Source organism: Eucyclogobius newberryi, unplaced genomic scaffold (genome assembly GCF_026437365.1).
Source record: "Eucyclogobius newberryi isolate DKJ021-1_F unplaced genomic scaffold, fEucNew1.0.hap1 SCAF_17, whole genome shotgun sequence".
NCBI lineage: Eukaryota > Metazoa > Chordata > Actinopteri > Gobiiformes > Gobiidae > Eucyclogobius > Eucyclogobius newberryi.
This window is the reverse complement of record NW_027315801.1, coordinates 6731542-6757775: the sequence shown is the minus strand read 5'-3', so window position 1 is coordinate 6757775 and position 26234 is coordinate 6731542. Positions and strand designations below refer to the sequence as shown.

Here is a 26234-nt window from a genome sequence, read left to right as displayed (position 1 = left end):
TTTCTCCACAAGTACCTGCTCGATTGGAGTCAAACTATCATTTTTATGTACAGGGTTAGATTGTGTTAGATTAGATGAGTTTTGGCCCAGTGTTTGCTGGGTAATTTCCTACTGTGATGTCAACAATTAGAAACAGGAAGTGAAATTATGAACCTAAAAAATGTGCTATTCTGTGATCAAATGTTTACGATTTTTTAGCAAAATTCGAAATATATTTATCTTAAGTGCGTTTTAGTTCAATGCGTCGTTCGACCTGTAGGGGGCGCTTTAAGCTCAAAGAGTTGTCCATACAAGCCGGCTTCGTCTGAACTAATCCCAGCTGCTAAACGTGAGCGGTCAGGCGTGGCGTTTTACCTCGAGCGAGTCTCCAGAGATGACCAGAGCGCAGTCGTGCTTCCGTCTGAAGGCGTTGAGCTCCAGGTGAGCTTCTCCTCGCGTGGTCACCTGGCAACAGAGAGGCACGTCTGAGACAAAGAGGACACGCCCCCCCGAGATGCAGTCACTCAGAGCAAGCGACCGCCTTGTTCAGGGCCGTTTAACGAGGTCAGAGCGTGCGGTCGGGAGACGCAATTACAACATCGAAATGTAATGGAAATATGTGCAAATCGAGCAACAGCAAAAGAGAACCAGAATGTGTGTGATCCCTTTCATCTCGAGGTATAAACTAATATTTACATAAAATATTGATAGTCATTAACAGTATAATTTACACACAAAATATATCAAACTAGAGCTGCAACTCACAAATACTGCAGTATTTGACTAGTTTGCGTTTATTCCAATTGTACATTGACTTTTTAAATACTTTAACCAAATAAAGGTCAAAATGTGGTGACTATATTTATATATTTACAATAAGAGTATTATTGAAAATATGAAATAGTTTATTCTCTTTTGAGAATAAAAAGACATTTTGATTTTGAAAGTAAAAAAAAAAAAGAAAAGAAAAAATATATATATAGTAATTGTGTCATAATTAGTCGATTAATCGCCTTTTAATTATTATTTTTAATTTTAACTCACGCAGAATTTATCCCCAGAACTAAATGTGTTCCTTCTCTCTCGATTATCGGTTTCCGTATTTATTATTATGATATTTATTGTCACATGAAATATCCAAAAAGGGAAATGTACACGGGCTGCGTGTGAAGTGAATCGATTAATCGCAACTATACAATAATCGCCAGCTAATTTAGTGACGGGATAATCGCTAACCGGGTCAAACGATACGACATGAGCCGAGAAAATGAGCCAAAATTGCATGAAAATGAGGCAGAAAATGTGTAAATTAATTGTATTCATCGCGTGACGTTTGTGTTCTAAACCACTGAACTCAGAATCACCTAATCATTGTCAAAATGCTCGTTAGTCGCGGCCCTAAATTCCACACATTTCCTCCGGTTCACATTAAGCCCCGCCCCCTGACAGCAGAGTTTATTCACAGAAATAAAAACACATTTGAAGTGTTCTCGCCTCAGTGAAACGGCCTCTGCAGCGACCTCCCCAGGACCACCTCAACCTCCCCAGGACCACCTCAACCTCCCCAGGACCACCTCAGACACATTTAGGGGTTGTTTTGTCGTGGTAACGGGCGCTCTTGAAAGTAGAAAGTTTAGTTCTTCTTGTACAAGTTTAACCGTTCATGTTTCAGTCTTTTCAAACTTAAAATGTGCTCCGTCTAATCACAATATTCGTGTTGGTAAAAGTTAAATGTGTCCCTCAAAAACAGTTCAATACAGCTCTGCAAAGTCAGTCTTACAGTGGAAAAAGATAAAATTAAATTAAAAACAATAATAATAATAATAATAATAATAATAATAATAAACAAACACATTTGAAAAACAATATAATAAACAAGACAAACAAATAAATAAATACATTTGAAAAAATAAATAAATAAAAAAAATATTTAAATTCAATTAATAAACAAATAAATAAATACATTTGGAATTTAAAAAAAAAAGAATTTAGATAAAATTAAATGAAAATAATAAATAAATAAACAAACAAACGCATTTAAAAAGAACATTAATAAATAATTTTCAAAATAATTCAAATTAAATTAAATAATAAATAAAATAGATTTAAATACATTTAAATAAAACCTTTGGCCACAGAGAAAATCGGAGGCACATACAGAGCCCTGAGTGACTCTAAACACGACTGGAGAGCATCGGTCAACAGCCGTTCTCTTTTTTTTAAAAGACACATTGAAATTTGCACCGCGGCTTTGGAGAAGTGACCAGGAAACCGATCCAGATGTGCGCTCCCCCCTGGTCTCCTGGGACCGCCGCGGCTCTTCCAAGCCTCTGCCAGCCATTGTTACGCTCCGCAGTCCAAGCCGTGCGTGGGCGGAGCCTCCTCTGGCGGCTCTCCAAAGGGGAAAGGCCTATCAGAGCTGTGACCGAGCCCCACAACCTGCAAAACCAATCAGGAAGCCGGCGCGCACCCTGTTCCCACCGCCAGCGGCTCGGCTTGGGTTTGTGCACCGTTTGTTCTTTCTGACGGGGGGTGTGTGTGTGTGTGTGTGTGCGATGTGAAGTGTCCTGGGCTGACCTCTGAAGACGAGTGGGCGGTTGTCACAAAAAACACAATACTTCTCTTGGCTTTGGAAGATCAACTCAAAGTTCTTATATCAAGCTATTTGAACTTTTAGCATCGTTTACTCCTTTTTTATAAATAAAGTCCTTGAAAAAATAAATAGTTTAAATGCTGTGACGTTACAAAGAAGTAAAGCCGTGGTTACACATGACTCACGGGTCTGAAGACGTGGATGTCCTGAGAGCGCGTGATCAGGTGAGCGTTTTTAGCAGTGCAAGTGGCAGTCTCCAGTTTGTCTCCAGTCAACATCCAGACCTGTAACAGAGAAGAAGAGCAGGTAATACTATGTACATATATGCAGCAGTACATGTCTGCAGTACATGTCTGCAGTACATGTCTGCAGTACATGTCTGCAGTACATGTCTGCAGTACATGTCTGCATTACATGTCTGCATTACATGTCTGCAGTACATGTCTGCAGTACATGTCTGCAGTACATGTCTGCAGTACATATCAGTGTACAGAGATATATGTAGTCAGATACAGTGTCTGCAAATGAATGTCTCTGTAAGGTTGTCAAGCAAAACTATGAACCTCATTTAAGAACTCTCTAATGATCATTTACTGAAACTCAACTACTGAACATGATTATTGACTGAAACTACTACACATGATTATTGACTGAAACTACTGCACATGATTATTTACTGAAACTACTGCACATGATTATTGACTGAAACTACTGCACATGATCATTGACTGAAACTACTGCACATGATCATTGACTGAAACTACAGGACATGATTATTGACTGAAACTACTGCACATGATCATTGACTGAAACTACTGCACATGATTATTGACTGAAACTACTGCACATGATTATTGACTGAAACTACTGCACATGATTATTTACTGAAACAACTGCACATGATTGACTGAAACTATTGCACATGATCCTACTGCACATGATTGACTGAAACTACAGCACATGATTATTGACTGAAACTACTGCACATGATCATTGACTGAAACTACTGCACATGATTATTGACTGAAACTACTGCACATGATTATTGACTGAAACTACTGCACATGATTATTGACTGAAACTACTGCACATGATTATTGACTGAAACTACTACACATGATCATTGACTGAAACACATGACGGTGGTGTTTGGACCTTGATGCCGGCGTTGCGGAGGATCTCGAGCGTGGGCCGGACGTCAGTCTGCAGCTGGTCTTCCACTCCGGTCAGACACAGCAGCTCCATCTCCATCTCCAGACTCTCGATCACCGTCGCCACCTTCAGGGAGCGATCGTGAACGCTCAGCTTCGCCTGGACGTACCGCGCCTGACGCACACACACAAAACACACACTCTATTGTGTCTATGTCCATATCAAATAATCAAATAAATAAGTATTAATTGTTGCAGTGCTTCAAATAAAAAAATGTTAAGCCCCAATATCTTACAATTTAATCTATTCCAAATGTCCTTAAGGATAAAAAATGTAAGTAATAATGACTTTTCCATTTCTCAAACGGCACAAATACTTAAATACTTTGTTGTGTTGTAAAAATAAAAATAGCTCAATCAAAAGGGCCTAAACCCCGGTGGAGGCCAAACAATCCGAGCGTGAGTCAGACAGGAAGAGGCGAGCGGGTGAGTCAGGCGTGAGTCAGAGCTCCAGGACGAGGAGGGGGGAGACGAGGGAGCGACGGGCCCAAAACAATGACTGCTCCCAGGGTGTGAGAGAGCGAGGAACGCCGGGGCTCCTGGAGGTCGAGGGGGGGAGACGAGGGAGCGACGGGCCGAAAACAATGACTGCTCCCTGGGTGTGAGAGAGCGAGGAACGCCGGGGCTCCTGGAGGTCGAGGGGGGGAGACGAGGGAGCGACTGGCCCCAAAACAATGACTGTTTCCTGGGTGTGAGAGAGCGAGGAACGCCGGGGCTCCTGGAGGTCGAAGCTTGTCGCACAAAGACGCGCTCCAGACGTGGAAATGTTTCATGTTTTATTGTGGTGACGGAGTTTGTGTGAGTCGTTACCAGGGCGACGGGGGGTTCACTTATTCGTACATGTGTAAATATTTCAACATTTATTAGTATTTAGCTGCAGAATAAGTGGTCTTTTATTCACAAAATTATTAATCTTGTTTCTTTATTAGATTGGGATATTTTATTAATTTAATTATAGTTATTATGGGTTTATCACTCGTAACCTAAAATAAATTAATAATATTTAATGATAACAAAGACTGTGGGAAGAAGATTACAAGGGGAAACAGATCATTGTTGTGGCTGTGTTTGTTCATTTTGCAATTTTCCTCAATGCGACAAGGATTGAGGATTTTTTATATACCATATATTAAAAAAAAAATCACAATATTGTTTTTATTAAGAAAACTGATAGAGGACAAACAAAAACTAACAGGGCAGGACCAGAGGGAAAAAATGTGTAAATAATAAAAATGAATACACTTGTAGAAAAGCTCTAAGAAAAACGATTAGTTTCAAAACAACTGCAAATTGTTGGAGACTCTTATTTTGTTTTAATTTGTAAAGTGCTGGAGTTTGCATACCCGTGTCTTTACAACCAAGTGACTGAAGCTCGACATGGACCCGACACTCAACTCTAAAGCCCCGCCCCCTGACATGACCCAAAACAAACGCTTTAAAGTCCTCATGAAACATTCGTCTCTTGTTCTAATTCTGACTTAGTTTGGTGGTGTAGAACCTGTGCTAAATATGCATCATAGTTTTACCTCCGTTAAATTATAGTTTGTGAAGAAATGTTTAAAAACAAGAGCTGAATCCCTCTGTGATGTCATCAGTGTGCGACACAGAGACAGTTTAAACCGTCGTTGGACTAAATAAAGGTGTTTTATGGTATTATTGTGTGTCAGATCAGAACTGTTGTGTCATTTATGTGGAGTTTGGCTCTTGTTTACAGTCTGGTTGCTAGGTAACAGCTGTGGAATTACCTCTACTTAAGTACAACTATAAACTTGGTTCAAACTGGGGAAAAATTGGCAAAATGTTTTTAGTGAAATGTGCATCATATAGACTTTAAATAAATCAATGTGGAAAAATATTAAAATTAAAACAATAATACAGATTAATCAATACAGGATTTGCTACTGAACGTTAGTTACTGTTAAATTTAAACAAGTGACAGTCTGTCGAACGTCTTAAAAGTTTACGTGTGCATTAACATGTACATTTGAAATGTATTCTGGGATGTAATTGTTGTTTTATCCCATAACAAAAGGGAATAATTTCTTTTTTTTTTTAAAAAGCAGAAGCGTCACCTCAAAGTCCTGATACTGCTCCTCGGTCAGCGACTTCTTGGACACGACCAGGACCCTCAGACCCTCGCGAGCCATGTTCCCGCACTAGAAAACATACGACACGACGGTTCAGAGCGCGACACGACAACACGACGACACAGAGGGGCGGGGTTTGTGCACCGGACCTCCTCCTCCAGCCAGTCGTTGTACTGGACGATCCCGGCCATCACCACGTCCGCGCCCTTCATGTAGAACGTGATCTCGCCGCTCGACTCGTCCTGGAAAACACGCGGGAAATGATCAGACACAGGACACGTTAAACATTTGCAGTCATAGTAAAATCATCTTTTTTTTTTAGTTCAATTAAAATAAATGATTTGAGCAGCAGAATGAAGCCCTTTCTGCTCAGCCTTTTACTCACAAAAGTAAAACTAAATGTAAAGTGCTTTTTTTATCTCGCTGTTTATTTCAAATTGCTCATTCATAAAGTTTGATTTGATAAAGCAGGTCACATGATGAGGAGTGGCTAAGAAAACGAGGAAAAAATATCTAGGATTTTATTGTCGTTTTGGTCATTACGTTAATAATTGTTAAATTGCAGTGTTTATTCATTGTTTTATGTTGCACCAAATCACCAAGACAAGTTCCTATGTTTGTGAATTTTGTTAATTGACGACGGCAATAAACCTTTTCTGATTCTGAATAATCATCACACAGAAATTTGAACTGGAACGATTATTCACGATTATTGAGAATAAACAACAGTGAAATCTTTCATTTTCTTTCATTCTCGTGCTGAAGTGTCACTGTTCCTCCAGTTTTAGACCGACTTTATGAAATGTAACTCTATGAAAGACAAAATAAAGTCAACAGCCAGATAACATTGAACAAAAATGACTTAATGTTGCTTCTAAAACTGTCACGATTCTTATTTTTTTGTTCCTACGATTATATTGTGACCTGAACAATCACGATTATCAATTTACCTGATGTGTTACTGATGAAAATACAGCAAAAAAGGCAACGAACACACACAAATAACATACATTTGGGGTTTTTCTGGTTAAATTTAAGCAATTATTATGACAAAGACGAGGCCAAACAGACCCAAATCGTTCTTTTCATTCTCGTTTTTGCCGAGGTTTTCTTTTATTATTTTACACCCAAACGAAACCCCGTCCTTAACTTGACTCTGAACCCATTTGACAAAGACAAAACACCGTCACATTTCACATGTTTAATAACCACAAAACTCCCGAAAGCCGCTGGCGTCTTGGATTAACTTTAAGCAAAAACTAACTACCGTATTTATTATCATTTGCGACGTTTTGCTCGACCGGATCCAACATAAATAGAATCTCCTGGACCATCGCGGACACTTAAAAAACGACCGGACATTTCGCCCCGGCGACTCCTCCGTAAACGCTGCCGGGAAACCGCTCTGAGCTCACCGGGGAGTTCGATAATCGCTCGGAAACATCGTCATGTGGAAGTCGCCGTCCTTTTTTACTTTCGGGTTCGCTTAAAGTTGACTGGAAGCACACTTTGTTTCCCTTTCGTTCCAAATGCAACAACCCGAAACGCTCAATTTAGCTCGCTTTGTTTTCCGTTTCGCGGGGTAAAAAGTGCAAAAGGAAAGTCGTGCAAAGAGCTGGAGCTGGGACGAGACCGCGACGATATCGACAAAACTGAATATCGCGCTCGTTTTTTAATATCTCGATGATGATGTAGTTGAATGTGGTGAAACGTGACTGTGAACGTCTCTGTTCAAGTCGGAGTGTCGCTTAAAACATCAACAGAATGTCAAATTAAATTAAAAAAAAGTGCATAAATATGACACTTTACTCAGCGTTTCCCTGGGATAAAACAGACTAATGGACATTTACAGTCTATTTTTTGTCCCCAGAGTCTAAAATTAAACGGAATAAACACGTTTTACATCGTGGTATTGTCATAAATATTTAAAAGTAACTATATTAAACCTATAATCGGTGCCTTTTTTGATGTACTTGATGTTTACTCCAAACACGTGATAAATAAAAGGTTTAAAATGTCAATCACTTGCGCCGTTTTGGTCTCAGTATAAAATAAAAAGTTAAAACAATTGCCACCTCTGACGACTTTATCTGTAGATAAAAAAGACAACAAAAATAAAATACATATTTATAGGGTTCAAAATAAATTGAGCACTCATTTTAAACACTAAAAACACACAAAATGGAAGAAAAATTAAGAAAATCTCGTCTTTGCTTGAGTGAAATTCCCTTTACAGTTTAATACTAACTACCAAGTTTTCTTTTAACAATGTAAGCTTTGTAAATACATACATCTAAACTATATTTAACAGTTCTGTCTTTGTGAATATGCTCGTCAAGATAAATATAGCGATATAGCTCAATATGTATCATCTGTTTGAATAAAATTGCACTAAAGGTGATATTTTTTGGTCGTTTTCTTTCCTGCCTTTTAGTTCAATGACTCGTCCGACCAGCAGGGGGCACTATAAGTCTGATTTTATTCATTACAGCTCATGTTCTTACTGATGCGATTGTCCTGCTTTATTGTGTCCGAGTCGGTAACGCTTTAAAAAGTCTCTTAAAGACATTTACAAGCATTTATCACAATATATATCATAATAAGCCTCATATTAACGTGTTCATTATCGCACACGTACATCTACAAATGCTAGTAATCATCTTTATACAATCATAAACCATTAACTAACCACAGTTTATCAATGCCTTATGAATAGTTTGCACATTTAAAGCGTTTCGGTAGTTTCAACATCTTTTTGGAGCAGTTTATGACACGTCGCTAATGTAAATAAGCTATAAAAGACGCACTAAACTCGTGAAAACTACATTAAATGAGTGTGATCCTCTCTGCTCTGCGCGTGAAGAGGAGGAGAGCAGCGTTACCCGGACGATGATGCCCATCCTCTTGCTCTCGTAGGTGAAGGGGAAAATCTGCAGGATGGTGAAGTTCAGGATTTGCCCAGTAGGTGTCCTCAGCTGAATGGAGGACTGGTCCCGTCCCACCAAGGTCAGGCCCACACTCTCGGTCCACTGCACCAGCGACACCTGGACCAAGCATGAACAGCATGAAAAGTATGAAAAACAGTGATAGAAATGTTTATGCAAATTTGACTTCAGCTGTCAGTTATTCAGTGTGAAGGTCTCGTGCTCGGGAAACGGACTCTTAACGCCTTTACATACAAAGCAAACGGTTTAAAGTGACGTATGAGAGGTTTTATGATTGTCTAATTGTGACTTTATTTAGTGTATTTATACTTGTTGTACATATAAATGATAGTTTTACACCAATCGAGCAGGAATTTGTGGAGAAAACGTTGAAAAATCTGTAGAAAATATAACAGGAAGTGACATCACACTCATTCCAATCATAGTTTATGCAGAATTTACACAAAGAAATAACTTTTTTTAACTCTAAACATTAATCCAACAAAATAAATTAATTCATCATAGATTTTTATTTGTCAAATAAAAAATAATGGTGACATTAGATTAATTTTGGCCCAGTGTTTGCTGGGTAATTCCCTAGTGTGATGTCATCAATTACAACCAGGAAGTGAAATTATACACCAAAAAAATGTGCTTTTCAGTGATAAACTTTTTATGATTTTTTAGCCAAAAAAATTAGCTGTTAGATAATCAATTAGCCGTTATCTAATCGATTAGCTGTGTAGATAATCAATTAGCCGTTAGATATTCGATTAGCTGGTTAGATAATCGATTAGTCGGTTAGATATTTGATTAGTCGGTTAGATGATCGATTAGTCGGTTAGATAATCAATTAGCCAGTAGATATTCGATTAGCCGGTTCGATAATCGATTAGCTGGTTGAATAATCAATTAGCCATTAGCTAAGATCAGACGTTTGACCTCGTCGGGGCTGGACGCCTGGTAGACCCGGCACGTGTCCTCGTAGTGCTGCTCGGCCTCGGCCTGGTCGGTCACGCCGTTGGACTCGTACGCCGGCGTCACGTTGTGCACCAGCGCGATGGCCTTCACCGCCTCGTGCACGCGGCTGCTGATCGTCTTACGCACTTTAGTGGCGCCGGGCGCTCGAGAGGCGGGCGGCTCGTGGCCGGGCTGGACATAATAAACAGAATAATGATGATAATACCTCTGATCTGTGATAGTTTAAGACACACCGAGTGCTTCACCTGGACTTGATGTGTGCGAGGATGAGAAATGTCAATCACAGCAGTAGAATTAAAAATGATCAAGATAAATAACAATGCATTAAACATTATTTTTTATTGTTTTTATCTAAATTAGGATTTTTTTATTATTATTTATTTTAAAAATTTAAAATAAAGCGACTATGTACACTAACTCTCCGATTGATGATTTATTTTAATTTTTTCATTATTATAATTTTTAATTATTTTTTATAATAAAGCGACTATACTGTATACTCTCAACGATGATTAAAAAATATATATTATAATGTATTTATTTTTTATATATAATAAAGCAACTATGTACACTAACTGCCTGAATGCATAATTAAATATAGAGCAGTACTATCGTGGAGTACTTCATAAACACACAGAGCTGATTAAATATAGAGCAGTATTATAGTGGAGTACTTCATAAACACACAGAGCTGATTAAATATAGAGCAGTATTATAGTGGAGTACTTCATAAACACACAGAGCTGATTAAATATAGAGCAGTATTATAGTGGAGTACTTCATAAACACACAGAGCTGATTAAATATAGAGCAGTACTATCGTGGAGTACTTGATAAACACACTGAGCTGATTAAATATAGAGCAGTATTATAGTGGAGTACTTCATAAACAAACTGAGCTGATTAAATATAGACACTTCAGAGATAACACTAAGTTTCATCTTAAAACAATAGTTTTTAAGATGCTAAATGCTAAACTTAAAGTAAGAAATCTATTTATCTTTAACAACACGACAGCTCATCCAGTTTATCTCTTGTATTTACTTTTGCTCAAGCATCTTAATGTACGTTTTGAACCAGAAAAACGTAACCTGAGCTCTGTATAATTAGTATTTTAGTCCAACCAGGAAGTAAACAAACAAACGAGGAAAACATGGCCCAATCCGACTAAAATACGCCTACATTTGAGAGTCATACGCACAATGAGTAAAAGACGGCGGTGAAAAACGTCTCTAAACATAACCAGGTGCCTAAAGAAAATATGAACCGCGAGCTGTTGTTTGCAGCGTGGCTATTTTTGGCGTGGCTAATGGCGGCGTCATTAAAGCGGCCCGTTTTTGGCGCTTTTGCTTTTGGGCTAATCCTGTTTCCTGCTTCGCTAACCTCTGGTGTCAGAGCGGGACAAAGAGCGTCGTCCGAGGTCAGGAAGCATTCAAAACAAACAAAAATCACAAATTCATACGCCTCTGAACACAAATTGCGCGCCGTTTATTCCAGCGCTTTCCCGTGCGAATTTCAAAGAGATGAAACACAAATATAAACGTTCACGCGCTTTTCACGTCGGGTCAGAATATCGTTTCCTCGCCATACACAAACCTGGAGCGGTCGTTCTTTTTTCTTTTAGATTGTCCTTGTTTGGCGATCTGGTAAGCTAACGCCGTGCTAACCGGAACGCCGCTCAAACTGGTTATTTTCTCACTCTCACTTCACGATTAGAATTATATGTGATATTATTCGTTATTTTCACTCTGACATCCACAAGAGGGCGCTCTAGGCTCTAAGCGACGCAGAAGAAGAATCTGCACTTCCTCTACCTCTGGAGTTGTTTAGAAGTGACACAGAGGAAGAAGAATTCAATGGATTTAGTGATTTGGGGTAAAACTGATGCTTTGGTAAACTTGTTACATGTTCTTTATGCTATAGTTATCTGAATAACTGTTCATATGTTACGTTAACATACCAGACACTTACCACAGTTCTGTCTGTGCCTCATGTAGCTGAAGGTGTTAGCGTTAGCATACGTACACCTATTCACCATGTTCTCTAATCTGTTATTATTTTAAACTGCATTTCAAGATGAAACGTCTGTTCTGGGTCTTAGATTTTATCAAATACATTTCCCCAAAAAATGTGACTTATACTCAAGTGCGACTTATAGATGTTCTTTCTTCACTATTGTGCATTTTTTGGCTGTTGCAACTTATACTCCGGAATATACGGTAAACGATAAACAAATCACCAAAGAAAGTAAATTCAGCTGGAACTCACCACTAGCGTCACCGTGAATACAAGAAAAAAGCTGTTTTGTGATTTGTTCCTCTGCGTTTTAAAGCCCACACACCTGTAACCAACTAACAACTGTAATAATGCGTTGGCCTTGTAGCCATAGCGGCCCCGGGGCAGAATGCTCACCTGCGTGTAGGCACTGAACACGTGACTCTGCACCTCGTCCATGGAGTCCATGCCGTAGGCCACCGTCCCCAGGTGCAAACGCCGGAACACCATTTCATTCTGAGTCAGTGTTCCTGAGAGAAGACGCAACAGAAATATCGATATGACTATTAAAAGACAAATATGAAGCATTGTTTGTGTTGTTTTCTGCTTTAAACGTGTTCTTGAGTGTCTTTAGTTTGCCATAGCATGATTAAGAACTACAGAAATTGTTTATAACAGACAAAATTACATGTTTCTCTGCTGTCTACCTGCGTTTTGACGCCATCTACTGGCTGCAGAGGGAATGACGCGCAGTTTAAGCTAAACATTTCAGTACAAGTCAAACTGGCCTTGTATTTCCTGGTCTCGGAACGCAGTTGTTCTGATCGCGATGGAGAGAGAACGTCACAGATGGAGAGAAAACGTCACAGATGGAGAGAAAACGTCACAGATGGAGAGAAAATGCCAGAGAGAGAGAAAACGACACAGATGGAGAGAAAATGTCACAGATGGAGAGACGTCACAGATGGAGAGAAAAAGTCCCAAGAAAACGTCAAAGATGGAGAGAAAACGTCAAAGATGGAGAGAAAACGTCAAAGATGGAGAGAAAACGTCAAAGATGGAGAGAAAACGTCAAAGATGGAGAGAAAACATCAGATGGAGAGAAAACGTCAAATGAGAGAAAACGTCGAAAACGCCACAGATGGAGAGAAAACGTCACAGATGGAGAGAAAATGTCAGAGACTGAGAGAAAACATCACAGATGGAGAGAAAACGTCACAAGAAAACATCACAGATGGAGAGAAAACGTCACAGATGGAGAGATAACGTCAGACTGAGAGAAATCATCACAAGAAAACGTCAGAGATGGAGAGGAAAACGTCACAGATGCAGAGAAAACGTCAGAAATGGAGAGATAACGTCACAGATGGAGAGATAACGTCACAAGAGAAAACGCCACCGATGGAGAGAAAACGTGACAGATGGAGAGAAAACGTCACAAGAGAAAACGCCACCGATGGAGAGAAAACGTCACAGATGGAGAGAAAACGTCACAGATGGAGAGAAAACGTCAGAGTGGTTTAATCATCTTTGAAACTATATTTTAAAAATCTTTTTTTACGATAAAACAGTGGCTTTCTTTTGGACATTTTTCTTGAGACCACCGCATACGATCAACGCGGGAACATAAACACTTTAAGAGCGACTCATGCTGCACACTTTTTGCGCGGCGGCACAGCTCGGGTCCGAGCGGCGTAATTGCGGCCTTAAATGGGGGAAATGGCCGCTTTACTGAAGGCTGTAAATCTGTGGACCAACACCTACAGCCTGGAGGAAGTGTTCACAGGAGTCAGTTTGGCCTTTTATGATTTACTGATCAAATAAGAGCGTGCGTCTTTAGCAAGCCCGACCCCCCGGCACTCGACCCCCCGCCCCCCCAAAAGCAGAGGAAGTGGCTTAACTCTGCACTTTTAGCACCGTCCGCCGCACTAAAAGCTTTTCTTAGCCCGGTTTATTTACTCAGGCTTTCCTTCATCTTTGCCATACAACGAGAGACGTCGTCGCGGTGTCGAGTTTGAGTGTTTTTGTAAAGAAATATGATGCAAATAAGGACGAGCGTAAAAGGAGGGGAAACTTTAGAAACAAATGAGAAACTATATGACTAACGTGTAAATGTGAAATGAGAGTTCTTTTAATAGACTGAACAATTCCACGTTGAAAATTGACTTTTTTGAGCTTTTGTGTTGCGTTATAAACATTGTTCCCTCATCAAAAACATACCTGGAATTGTATTTAGCCTCATTTATACTTGTTTGATGCATCTTCTCTCTCTGAGCCTCAGTAAACACCCCAAATGAGCAGTTTTATGACATCCCGTAGAGATCTGGAGGTTTTTTAAGAGCATTTCTGCCTCAAATCCTGTTCATTACGGCTGCGCGTTTACATTAGCACGTCGGGGCAAGCTAGCGTTCGTGTATTTCCCCGTGGTAATTCCCTCTGCCACCAATAGATGGAGCACAAACATTGATGAGGGAACGCCTGACTTTCAGTAGAGTTCTAAAACATGAGATGCCAAAGTAAGTTTAAAGGCCAATCATAATAACAATAATAAATATAGCCGCAAGCGGTGATGATCGGCCCTCGCCGCAAGAGGAGGGGGTCGCCCCAATTGACCTTTTATTACACCTACTGCTGAATCTGTGGCGTTGTCGCAAATCTCCCCTTTGCTTTACATATGAAGGGAAAAGTTTGCAGCTCCGCCGCACAAAGTCCATGACTCTTAGAATAAAAAAAAAAAGATAAAGTATAAAGTGTCAGCATGTTCAGATTTCAGAGATCTGGCGATTTCCCCATTGGAATAACATGGGAGGTTTCTGTCATCGCTACGACTACGCCGTAACAAATACGACATGGGTCTCATTTACTTTTTTGATCGGGATGCCAAAATGGAATTTTGTGCCAAATTTCGGAAAATTAAACATTTTACCCTCCATATAAAATGTTATGTCACTCTGTAGGGAGTGCTGTCGTGCCAAATTAATTTATTTCACCATTTATTTAAAATAGGTTTAGGGCAAAGGGTTTAACAACTGATTCAAATTTGACGCAATTCGGACTTTATTTGCGCAAACGGCAGCAAATTAAAAATTTGGGAAATTTCCTTAATTGTAGCTACAGTTTGTGGCTTCGCCGCACAAAGACCGTGACAGATATCAAAGTAATTTGAATAACCTTTGATGTCCCACTCCTCAACACCATTTCACCAATTTTCAGCTTTTTCTGGCCAACATCCTGGGAGGAGTTCGGAAAAGTACGACATTTGGAAAAAATCATGCTTAGCAAATTTTTATCCAATATGGCCGACGCCGGATGGCGTTGCCGTAATAATATTTTTTACTTCTCCTGTCACCATCTACACCTGCGCCAAATTTCATGATTCTACGATCTGATTTTTTTTTTGCCATTTTCTATCTCTCAATGCATTTTTTGTACATTTGGGGGCACTGAAGCGCCAATTTTTTTATTTTAGAAAAAGGAGATAGCCAGAATGTAGAGAGGCACGATTTTTAGAGGTGTGCAAATATTTGTGACTTTTCGTTAATGTTCATTGGGTGAAAAATAGGGGGGTTGGTCCCGAGAAGAAGAAGAAAGAAGAAAGAATAATAATATTCCGATGCGAAAACTATGTTTCCCATTTTTCAAATATCATAAACTATACAATTTCGGAAAGCATGTGGGTCCCTGGTCACTGTACTTTCATTAATTTTGAGTGGGCTCCGCCCACTTTGTGTTTTTGGCCCTCTATACAGTAATAATGTAATTTTTTTGCATTACATGCTTATATGCACGGAACATGCAAGAGATGGGAACGTATTTGTGAGCTACTTAGCGCAAACAAACGCTTTATATGGGGATGACGACCGCGAAGTCCCTATATGTAAAGCGCTTGTTTAGTGCACACTTTTGCACGGGCTTTGCCCGTCTACAACGGTAATGTTAAATTTTTTTCCAATTAATTAGTATACACGGGCGTGCATGAGTGGACGAGTGCGTTAGTGAGTGTTTGGAAGTGGGCGATTTCGTGCGCACTTTCGCAGCAGTGCTTTGCACGGCCTTACGGAACTAATAGGCCTCTCGCCAGCTTGTGGCGCTCAGGCCTAATAATAAAGATAATGCTAAATGCGTGTCCTTTAATACATGCATGTTTGTTGTTGTTGACGTGAAAAGGTGATTTACATTAGCCGTGCAAGGGAACGTTATCTTAGCCCTGAATAAAATCTCCAAATCAATGTTGACAGCTAGAAAAATTTAGCCTTTCTTCACTACTTTTAGTCTGAGTTGGAGAAAATCTAAGGATCTCAAACGCTGTGTCACTCGGAAAACAGAGAAATACCACACAAAAAAAAAAAAAACAGAATCCAGAACTGTCCTTTAAAATGTATTCTTAGTCAAATCAGGAACCCAAGAAAGAGTTTTGAGTAAAGATCACGATTTGCTCATTCAGACATCATTGCACTCGGACTATCAGCACAGGAGCTCCACAAGGCTGTGTAATTTCCCTCCTGCTCTTCTCCCTGTACACAAACTGCTGCACCTCCAGCCACGACTCGTAAAACGAATTAAGTTTGTGGACGACACCACCCTCATCGGGCTCATCTTGGACGGGGATGAGTCTGTCTACAGGAGGGAGGTGGACCGGCTGGTGTCCTGGTGCAGTGGCAACAACCTGGAGTTGATGATGCCCTTTTTGAGTCTGTATATCTTGTTTTTGTCATTGTTCATCATTGTATGTTCAGCAAAGCCAAAGTTCCTGTGTTTGTGAATTGTGTTTTGTTTGACAGATAAACTTGAGCCAACATTCTTTAACGTAACTAGGGCACAACATATTGCAAAAGTATCACTATCGCACTATTGGCTAACGTAACGCTCAATACTGCTAAAAACTACACAGATTGCGATTATGTGTAGTATTCAAAAATCTTTATGAAAACGGCTGATTTTATTCATTTAATTCACGCTTTGTCCACGTTCAGGGCCAAAAACGACTCGATAAGTCTCGATTTTGGCTCTGTTAAGTTTAATTTTTAGACATTTCACCAGTAAATCGAGGCATGTGCCATTTTTGTTTCACTATAAACCCCAAAATCATCGGGTCAGAAAGTACATTCGAGTTGATGTTTGCGCTGTGTCCTGACCCGTTTTGTCCGTCAGGAGGTACGAGATGCGTCCCAGCTGCTCGGGGATGGTGCTCGCTCGGACCACCGTCCCGGGGATCTTGGAGTCCTTCTTTATCATCCAGCTGAACACCATCTTCCCCATGTCCAGGTTCACGCGCAAACTGGACAGAGACATGAGACGGTCACAATTCACAAACTGTCAGATACGAAAAGAAAAACTGGTCTGAAAAAATAACCTAAATAAATAATCAGAAGACCAAATAAACCTCATTTTGAAGTAACTAAATACACACTTTTTTGAGTATCTGTGTTCGTTGTTTATTGTATTGACAATTAGTTTCCTGAAATCAAGAGAATGCATAACAAAGAGAGAATAAAATTACTTGCAGTGGAATTAATTAAATGTAGATTTTTTTAAGCATTTGTGTTGTAAAAAATGAAATTGACAATTCAAATTCCACAACACAAGTAAAAAACAAATCGAAAACGCTATAATTAGTGAGAATCAAAGGCAAAACAATACAGTTAAAGCGCCGCTTATAGGTCGGACGACTCATTGAACTAAAATGCAGTTCAGATAAATATATATTTTGAATTTTGCTAAAAAAAAAACAAAAAAAATGTTATCACAGAATAGCACATTTTTAAGGTTTATAATTTCACTTCTTGTTTGTAATTGATGACACACACTAAGAAATTACCCAGCAAACACTGGGCCAAAACTCATCTAATGTCACCATTATTTTATTTGACAAATAAAAATATATGAGAGCGACTTTATTTTGTTTAATTAATGTTTAGAGAGTCAAAAAAGTTGTTTTTTTGTGTAAATTCTGCATAAACTTTGACTGGAATGAGTGATGTCACTTCCTGTCATTTACTACAGATTTTTCAACGTTTTCTCCACAAATACTTGCTTGATTGGTGTAAATTTATATGCTTTATATACTATAATTTATATGTACAACAGCTATAAATAATCCAAATAAAGTCCAAATTAGACGATCATAAGAACCTGTCATAGGCACATGTTTTAATCCTGTGTGGCATTTTTACACTCTAAAGGGGGTTACAGACCGCGGCGTCCAAAGCGTCCAGTTTACATTCAAAGTCTATGCTTTGGACGCGCGTCCAAAGCCGACATGTTCAGCTTTGTCCAACTTTCTGCGGCAGATGCGCCGCATCAGCCAATCAGAGATGACGTGCTACGCACGACCCAGAAAAAGACCCAAAACAAACCCGCAAGATAAAAAAAATCCTTAAGACGCAGCTCTTGGAGCAAATAATGATATTGACTAAACTCTGCTCAGCTCTGAAGTATCTGCGGGTCCCAGACGGGCCCCGGAGCCCATCGCCTCCGCTTTTTGGACTTTGTAAAGTTAATAAACCAAAGCCATGGTCGGTCTTCAAATGTACAGGCGTCCAACTTCTGCGTCGGGCGTGAATTTGATGCTGCGGTGTGAACAGCGCTTAACATCAATGTAAAAGTATTCGGAACGCCGGTATATTCAGAGGAAATACTTCTACGTTTCAAATCTCACCTGATGGGAACGATGGACGAGAGCAGGAGCAGGAAGCGCAGGATCTGCAGATACCACCGCCCGGCGAAATGCTGCAGCGCCACCATCACCATGGAAACCACCACCAGCGCCCCGAACAGGATCTTGGTGAGGCAGTTCACCTCCAGGTCGAACAAGCCCACCTGAGGAGCACAGGGGGGAGCGCAGGGGAGGAGGACAGGGGAGGAGGACAGGGGAGGAGCACAGGGGGGAGCGGAGGAGCGCAGGGGAGGAGCACAGGGGAGCAGCACAGGGGGGAGCGCAGGGGAGGAGGACAGGTGAGGAGCACAGGGGGGAGCACAGGGGGGAGCGGAGGAGCGCAGGGGAGGAGCACAGGGGAGCAGCACAGGGGGGAGCGCAGGGGAGGAGGACAGGGGAGGAGCACAGGGGGGAGCACAGGGGGGAGCGGAGGAGCGCAGGGGAGGAGCGCAGGGGAGGAGCGCAGGGGAGGAGCACAGGGGAGGAGCACAGGGGGGAGGAGCACAGGGGGGAGGAGCGCAAGGGAGGAGTACAGGGGAGGAGCACAGGGGGGAGGAGCACAGGGGGGAGGAGCACAGGGGGGAGGAGCACAGGGGGGAGGAGCACAGGGGAGGAGCGCAGGGGAGGAGCGCAGGGGAGGAGCACAGGGGAGGAGTACAGGGGAGGAGTACAGGGGAGGAGCACAGGGGAGGAGCACAGGGGAGGAGCACAGGGGAGGAGTACAGGGGAGGAGCACAGGGGAGGAGCACAGGGGAGGAGTACAGGGGAGGAGCACAGGGGAGGAGCACAGGGGAGGAGCACAGGGGAGGAGTACAGAAAGTCTGTCATTGAAAGTCTGTTTATCTGTTTCATGTCAATATGTTTTAGATGAGACTTCTTTCGGGTCCCGGGGCCTCGTCACAGTGTTCAGGCGTTCGTACCTTGTGTCGGGGGTTTGACGTGTTCATGACGCTGCGCAGCTCTCGCCCCGTGTAAATCACCACGCCCACCACTGTGCCTGTGGAGAGAGAGAGGGAGAGGAGAGGAGGGGGGGAGAGGGAGATGGAGCGAGAGAGCGAGAGAGCGAGAGAGAGAGAGAGAGAGAGAGAGAAAAGGGGTGAGGACTCCAGTAAAATTGAGACAAACCAGAGGACGTGAGCGGGACGTTTCCCAGACGCCTAATCCCCGCACAAATAAACCTCTGTGAAAATGTCCTTTAAAATATGAGACGTCCGACACATGTGCTGCTGCAGCACCAGCAGCACCAGCAGCACCAGCAGCACCAGCAGCACCAGCAGCACCAGCAGCAGCAGCAGCAGCAGCAGCAGCAGCAGCAGCAGCAGCAGCAGCAGCAGCAGCAGCAACAGCAGCAGCAGCAGCAACAGCAGCAGCAACAGTAGCAGCACAGCAGTAGCAGCAGCAGCAGCAGTAGCAGTAGTAGCAGCAGCAGCAGCAGCAGCAGCAACAGTAGCAGCACAGCAGTAGCAGCAGCAGCAGCAGTAGCAGTAGTAGCAGCAGCAGCAGCAGCAGCAGTAGCAGTAGTAGCAGCAGCAGCAGCAGCAGCGGGAGTTCAGAGGCCGTTACGCAAATACAACTACACATAAAAGAGAGTTATGAGTGTTAAACAATTAAACAATTATATTACCGATTTGACTAAATGTTTTGCTATCAACTAACTAACTATAACTATTTTTTGTAAATTTGTCGATAATTGTACTTCCTGGTTGGACGAGAGCACAAATATGACTGTAAACAAGAGCCAAATTCCACATAAATGACACAGTTCTGATCTAACACACAGTGAGACCATAAAACACCTTTATTTAGTCCAACGATGGTTTAAACAGTCAGAAAAGTGTGTCTAAATCACGGAGCGGTTCAGACATTCGGATCGCGGGTCATGTGACGCTAGCGCAAAACACGGATCAAATTGTATTTCTGTCGTGAATGTTGGTACAGATCCGTCTGATACATATTTACGGACAAATAATCACCACACAAGTCTCGGATCTCACATTAAACGACAAACGAGCTGGTTTATTCAACTTCTTGTCTGTGACGGCGACTCAAGCTAATGTTAGCGGCTAACGGTAGCGACTTTGCTAGCGTTAGCGGTTTATTTAACAGCGTTTTAGTTCATATTCTCGAGTCAGAGCTTTGTTTGAACGGCTCTTCTGCTTCATTCAGTCGTGTTGTGTCCAGTTAAACCTGTCACTGTTGCATTGTGGTCTATATATTGACAAGTGACCTTCACCGGACACAACTTTTCACAGTGCATTGTGGGAAATTTTGAGTGCGCCAGTTTGTCACCTGCTGGACATTCGGACGCCGCTAAAAACAACGTGAGCCCTGAATAGTGCCCTCTGTAGGGGATAATGCGAACATTCGGACGTCTCTGTGTCGCACGCTGATGACATCACAGAGGGATTCGGCTCAACTTCCTGTCATTTTTTTAAAAACTCTTATTTTTCCAAATTTCTTCACAAACTGCAACTTAACGGAAGTAAAACTACGATAATAAAGATTTACCACAGGTTCTACACCACCAAACTAAGACATAATTAGAAAAACAGGAGAATGCATGTGAACTTTAATAAATAAGTGAATTTAAATGAATATTGAGGGCGTTTAGGAGATAACGAGTATGTATAGTGTATTTATTTGTTTACCGGACGCGATGACGGTGCTGGCCCACAGAGTGTTTTCGATGCTGAGGCTCTCGTTGACCGGGTGATCGCCGTCTTCCTGAAAAAGGAAAACGTAAAAGTGAGAACGTCTGAAAAAGAGTGAAAAAGAGCGGCGGAAGTCACACTCACCCGCGTGAACGTGCCAATAAAGTTGTGGATGTCGATGTTTGGCTCTTCGGCGTAAATGTACGATCTGATTTGTAGAAGGTCCTGGAAGAAAAACAAACAAACAACAGATGGTAACAATACATTTAGTTGCATTACTGTTTTTGTTAAACGAGATAATCATTAAAACGTCCTGTATTTTAGTCGAATCTTTGTGTATTTCAAACAACACGGACAAATGCAATCAAACGCTCACTTAAAGGTTCACTATGTAACCTCGTCTCCATGAAGATCAGGGCCGCACGACGACTGATTGATTTAGTAACTTCTTTCACTTAAACTTTTCAAAGTTTAGAATGTAAAAAAACTGTGAATATGAGATTCTCTTTTTTACTAAATTTGACCAAGATGAAATTTAAAGTGCCTATGACAGGTTTTTACGATGTTCTACTGTTGACTTTATTTGGTGTGTTTATCCCTGTTGTACATATAAATGATAGTTTTACACCAATCGAGCAGGTATTTGTGAAGAAAACATAGAAAAATCGGTAGAAAATGACAGGAAGTGACATCACACCAGGGACACTCATTCCGGTCAAAGTTTATGCAGAATTTACACAAAGAAACAACTTTTTTGACTCTCTAAACATTAATTCAACAAAATAAAGTTGCTCTCATATATTTTTATTTGTCAAATAAAAATGAATAAAAAATAGCCCAGTGTTTACTGGGTAATTTCCTAGTGTGATGTCATCAATCACAAACAGGAAGCGAAATTATAAACAAACAAAAAAGTGCTATTCTGGGATCACATTTTTATAATTTTTAGCAAAATTCCAACTATATTTATCTCAAGTGCGTTTTAGTTCAATGTGTGGTCTGATTGGCTAAACAGTCTCTCCACGTCTTCTCTACCTGTGTGTCAATAACGTTATGGATTAATATGTACACGTACTTAAAACCGCTTGCCAAATTGAAGTTTGCGAGGCCGGTGAGAGCGCGCGTGTGAGCTGCGGGAGACGCCGGTGAGAGCGCCGCGCATGAGAGGCCGGTGAGAGCGGCGCCACGCGTGAGCTTCAATGTTTTATGGAGTATTTCATTGTATAATAACTGTAAAAAAATAAAGGTTTCTACTTCGCGGATTTCGACTCCCGCGGGTTCTTCTTGGAACGTAACCCCCACGATAAACGAGTGATCACTGTACCACAAAAACACAACATTTTCCAAGGTAGAAATGCTGCATAATCTTTATTTTTCCTGTAACGCCTCAGATTTGTGTCTTGAGTGTTTTTACCTGCTTTAGGATGATTCGGATGACATTTACCTTTGTGCAAACTGGTATAATTATGTAGAAGCTGTTGCAATTCAAATAAATAAAATGCTATTACTTGTCAAGTCCAACTAGAATTAAATAACAAGCATGAACAAGCATTTTTGGGGGTTTATATTGAACTAAGGGGGATTTTTTGAGGGGTTTTATTAATCTGTCTACAGCTCAAATGTGGTGCAGAAAAAGAACTACAAACTAATTACTTATGATTTATTAAGCTACTTATGTGTTGTGGTTTAATGTTTATTAATGATATTGTAAATTACTTATGCATTTGTCAGTCTTTTATCGTCTACTTTCTTCAGCAGTAAATCGCACTTCAAAATGTGTTATTGAAAAAAAAAATACATTGTATTTTTAAAGTAGTAAATGTTGATTTTGCTGACTCACCGCAGCAGTGGGCAGCCTCTGCGTGCAGGCCACCGGGAGGCGCAGTTTCCAGTCCGTCTCTCCGTCCAGTTGGTCAGTGCGCAGGAAACAGGATCCTGTGAAACAGACGAGATCATGGACCAAGAGGACAACCAGACCTCAGCCTCATGGACCAAGAGGACAACCAGACCTCAGCCTCATGGACCAAGAGGACAACCAGACCTCAGCCTCATGGACCAAGAGGACAACCAGACCTCAGCCTCATGGACCAAGAGGACAACCAGACCTCAGCCTCATGGACCAAGAGGACAACCAGACCTCAGCCTCATGGACCAAGAGGACAACCAGACCTCAGCCTCATGGACCAAGAGGACAACTAGACCTCAGCCTCATGGACCAAGAGGACAACTAGACCTCAGCCTCATGGACCAAGAGGACAACCAGACCTCAGCCTCATGGACCAAGAGAACAACCAGACCTCAGCCTCATAGACCAAGAGGACAACCAGACCTCAGCCTCATGGACCAAGAGGACAACCAGACCTCAGCCTCATGGACCAAGAGGACAACCGGACCTCAGCCTCATGGACCTGGTTAAGTCCAGGTTTAGTCCAAATATAGAGCTGTTTAGGGCTTCTCATTCCGGTTTGAGTCCTGGTTTAACTCCCGGTTTAATCGTAATATAACTCTGGTTTAACTCTGGTTTAACTCTGGTTTAACTCTGGTTTAACTCTGGATTAACTCTGGATTAACTCTGGATTAACTCTGGATTAACTCTGGATTAACTCTGGTTTAACTCTGGTTTAACTCTGGTTTAACTCTGGTTTAACTCTGGTTTAACTCTGGTTTAACTCTGGTTTAACTCTGGTTTAACTCTGGTTTAACTCTGGTTTAGACCTGGTTTAGACCTGGTTTTAGACCTGGTTTTAGACCTGGTTTTAGACCTGGTTTTAGACCTGGTTTTAGACCTGGTTTAGACCTGGTTTAGACCTGGTTTAGACCTGGTTTAGACCTGGTTTAGACCTGGTTTTGCCCCGGTTCAGCTCTGGTTTAGAGCCCCATTTTAAATCCATGAATCACTGTTAAACATTTCCACACGTTTAGCTCTTAGGGTCAGAAAGTCTCATAAACTGTTCCCACACGACCAGAGACTTCACCAGGACGACACTATAATAAGTGCCATTGGTCAGAGAAGTAAAGAGGTTGTGTGTTTACATAATTGTCTTTACCAGTGGGGGGGGGGTCAAGGTGCAACCACCCACAAACTGCCCTTCCCCCGCCGCCGCCCCGCGCGAGTCATTCTGCCTCCAAATCCTGCTTCATAATTGACCTAATGGCCTCCACATGGAAGAGAGATAACCGAGCACTTTTCCAGTACAACAAAGCTCTCCTTCCCCCAACAGGAAAAGGCCAAGGCGACGCGCGACCACTGCTTGCGTCTGCGCCACAGATTTGACGTGTTTTAATCGGACATAGTCGCAAAGAAAGGTGTAATTTGACGTTAGGGCGTGAGAATCTCTCAAAAATGTCTCTCGTTTTCTCCTGAAGCTGTTCAAAACAAGCTCAAAAAGAAAGAAAATCAAGCAGGTAAACGGCTACGCGCTCATGTATCACTGATAGACCCAAGTCCAAGCTCTTTCTTTCCTTAAATAAATCGTTTTTGAGTTGAATTTGTGCGAAACGTGGACGAAAATGTGGCCAAAAAAAGCAAATAAACACATTTTAAGATTGCGCTGTAGAGGTTTAAACTACAAGGTTAAGGTTTGGAGAGGACACTATAGTCTTTAGGGTGCACGGTGGCAAAGGCGGTTAGCGCCTCCCAAGAAGGAGATCATGGGTTCGATTCCCGGACCAGACCAACATCACATGATCTCTCTGGGTGGAGTCTGCATGTTCTCCCCGTGTTATCGTGGGTTCTCTCCGGGTTCTCCGGCTTCCTCCCACCGTCCAAAGACATGTATGTGTTAAGCAAAATTGGTGACTCTAAATTGGCCCTAGTGATTGAATGTGAGAGTGAACTGTCTGTAATGTCTATGTCTCTGTGTCGGCCCTGCGACAAGTTGGCCACTGTCCAGGGTGTACCCCGCCTAAGGCCCGAAGTCACTGGGATAGGCTCCAGTCACCCGCGACCCCGAAAGGGAACAAGCGGTAGAAAATGGATGGATGGATGGACTATAGTCTTTATTTGTTGTGCTGTCTTAGTTCAAATCTCCTCATGTTGTAAAATTTAAGGTATTTGTCCATCATTATCTAATTCATTCGTAAAAAAGTCGGATTCTTCAACATTTGAGAAAAGACTGAAATCTGACTACCGTATTTTCCGCACTATAAGACATAAAACGACTTATAGTGCGTTTTATAATCCAGTGCACCTTGTAATATATGGATTAATTCTGGTTGTGCTTATGCCAAATCAATTAATCGACTAAAAACAGGGGCGGAGCCGACCCAAACTACGCTCACAAAACCACAACTGCAGAATAGTCCAAGCGGAAACAACAATCGACGCAGCAGAAGAAAAAACGCATTTACCGTATTTTCCGGACTATAAGTCGCACCAGAGTATAATTCGCCAAAAAAATGCTTAGAGCCTAGAGTGCCCTCTTGTGGTTGCCAGTGTGAAAATATATGTGATATTATTCATAAGTCTCACTGGAGCCGGCCATAACTATGAAAAAAGCTGTGATTTATAGTCCGGAAAATGCGTTATGTAAAAAGGGAAGAGGCACGGCAGCTTTAACGTGAGACGGTAAATTAAATTAAAAAACAAACGACGACAGCACGCGACCATAGCTTCCCTTTGTTGAGTCTCCTTTTTGAATAAGCTTATTTTGGATATGTGCAAATACGGGGCTATAGTTCACACGTCGGCAGCGCCGCTTAAGCCACATTTGATTACCGGGATGAGCCTTTCTCAGTTCAGGGCGTCTTTGCATCGGCCTCTCGTGCGCGATCCTAGGCCTTTTTCCGACTCATTTGGCAGACAAAAGCTCTTCCAAGAGGTAGAGCCGGACAGAGTGTGAACTGCGTGTGGACGTCAGGCTTAATTGGTTTTTAAGAGTTAAAAAGATTTCGCAGGACACGGTGTGAGCGTTTAAGGTCTTCTTTTCCGTAAATGATGTTCTGTTTGCTTTTTTTCTTAATGACATGTTAAAGGTTTAAAAAGGGGGAAATGGAGGACGATATTGGACAGTGATCATTAATGATCATCAAACAATAATCTTTGTTATAATAAAACAAAATATGTTCATTAGGGCTGGACAATTTGGGGAACATATCTAATGCAATTTGGCCCTGGTTTGGCCCTGGTTTGGCCCGGGTTTTGGTTTGGCCCTGGTTT

General features: G+C 41.5%; 1 protein-coding gene across 1 annotated transcript in view; it reads right to left on the bottom strand.

Annotated features, from left to right (window-relative positions):
- Window positions 1–26234, bottom strand: part of atp9a (ATPase phospholipid transporting 9A) — a 68455-nt gene that overhangs the window by 24550 nt on the left and 17671 nt on the right. The window contains exons 7-20 of the mRNA XM_072448848.1: window positions 22917–23011; window positions 21221–21301; window positions 21074–21149; window positions 19346–19422; window positions 18429–18589; window positions 16906–17048; window positions 12188–12300; window positions 9737–9946; window positions 8753–8914; window positions 6020–6112; window positions 5856–5939; window positions 3728–3898; window positions 2758–2856; window positions 355–444 (exon numbers count right to left, since the gene is read on the bottom strand). Of these exons, the coding sequence (XP_072304949.1) occupies window positions 355–444; window positions 2758–2856; window positions 3728–3898; window positions 5856–5939; window positions 6020–6112; window positions 8753–8914; window positions 9737–9946; window positions 12188–12300; window positions 16906–17048; window positions 18429–18589; window positions 19346–19422; window positions 21074–21149; window positions 21221–21301; window positions 22917–23011 (1655 nt within the window). The remainder of the gene's footprint in view (window positions 1–354; window positions 445–2757; window positions 2857–3727; window positions 3899–5855; window positions 5940–6019; window positions 6113–8752; window positions 8915–9736; window positions 9947–12187; window positions 12301–16905; window positions 17049–18428; window positions 18590–19345; window positions 19423–21073; window positions 21150–21220; window positions 21302–22916; window positions 23012–26234) is intronic.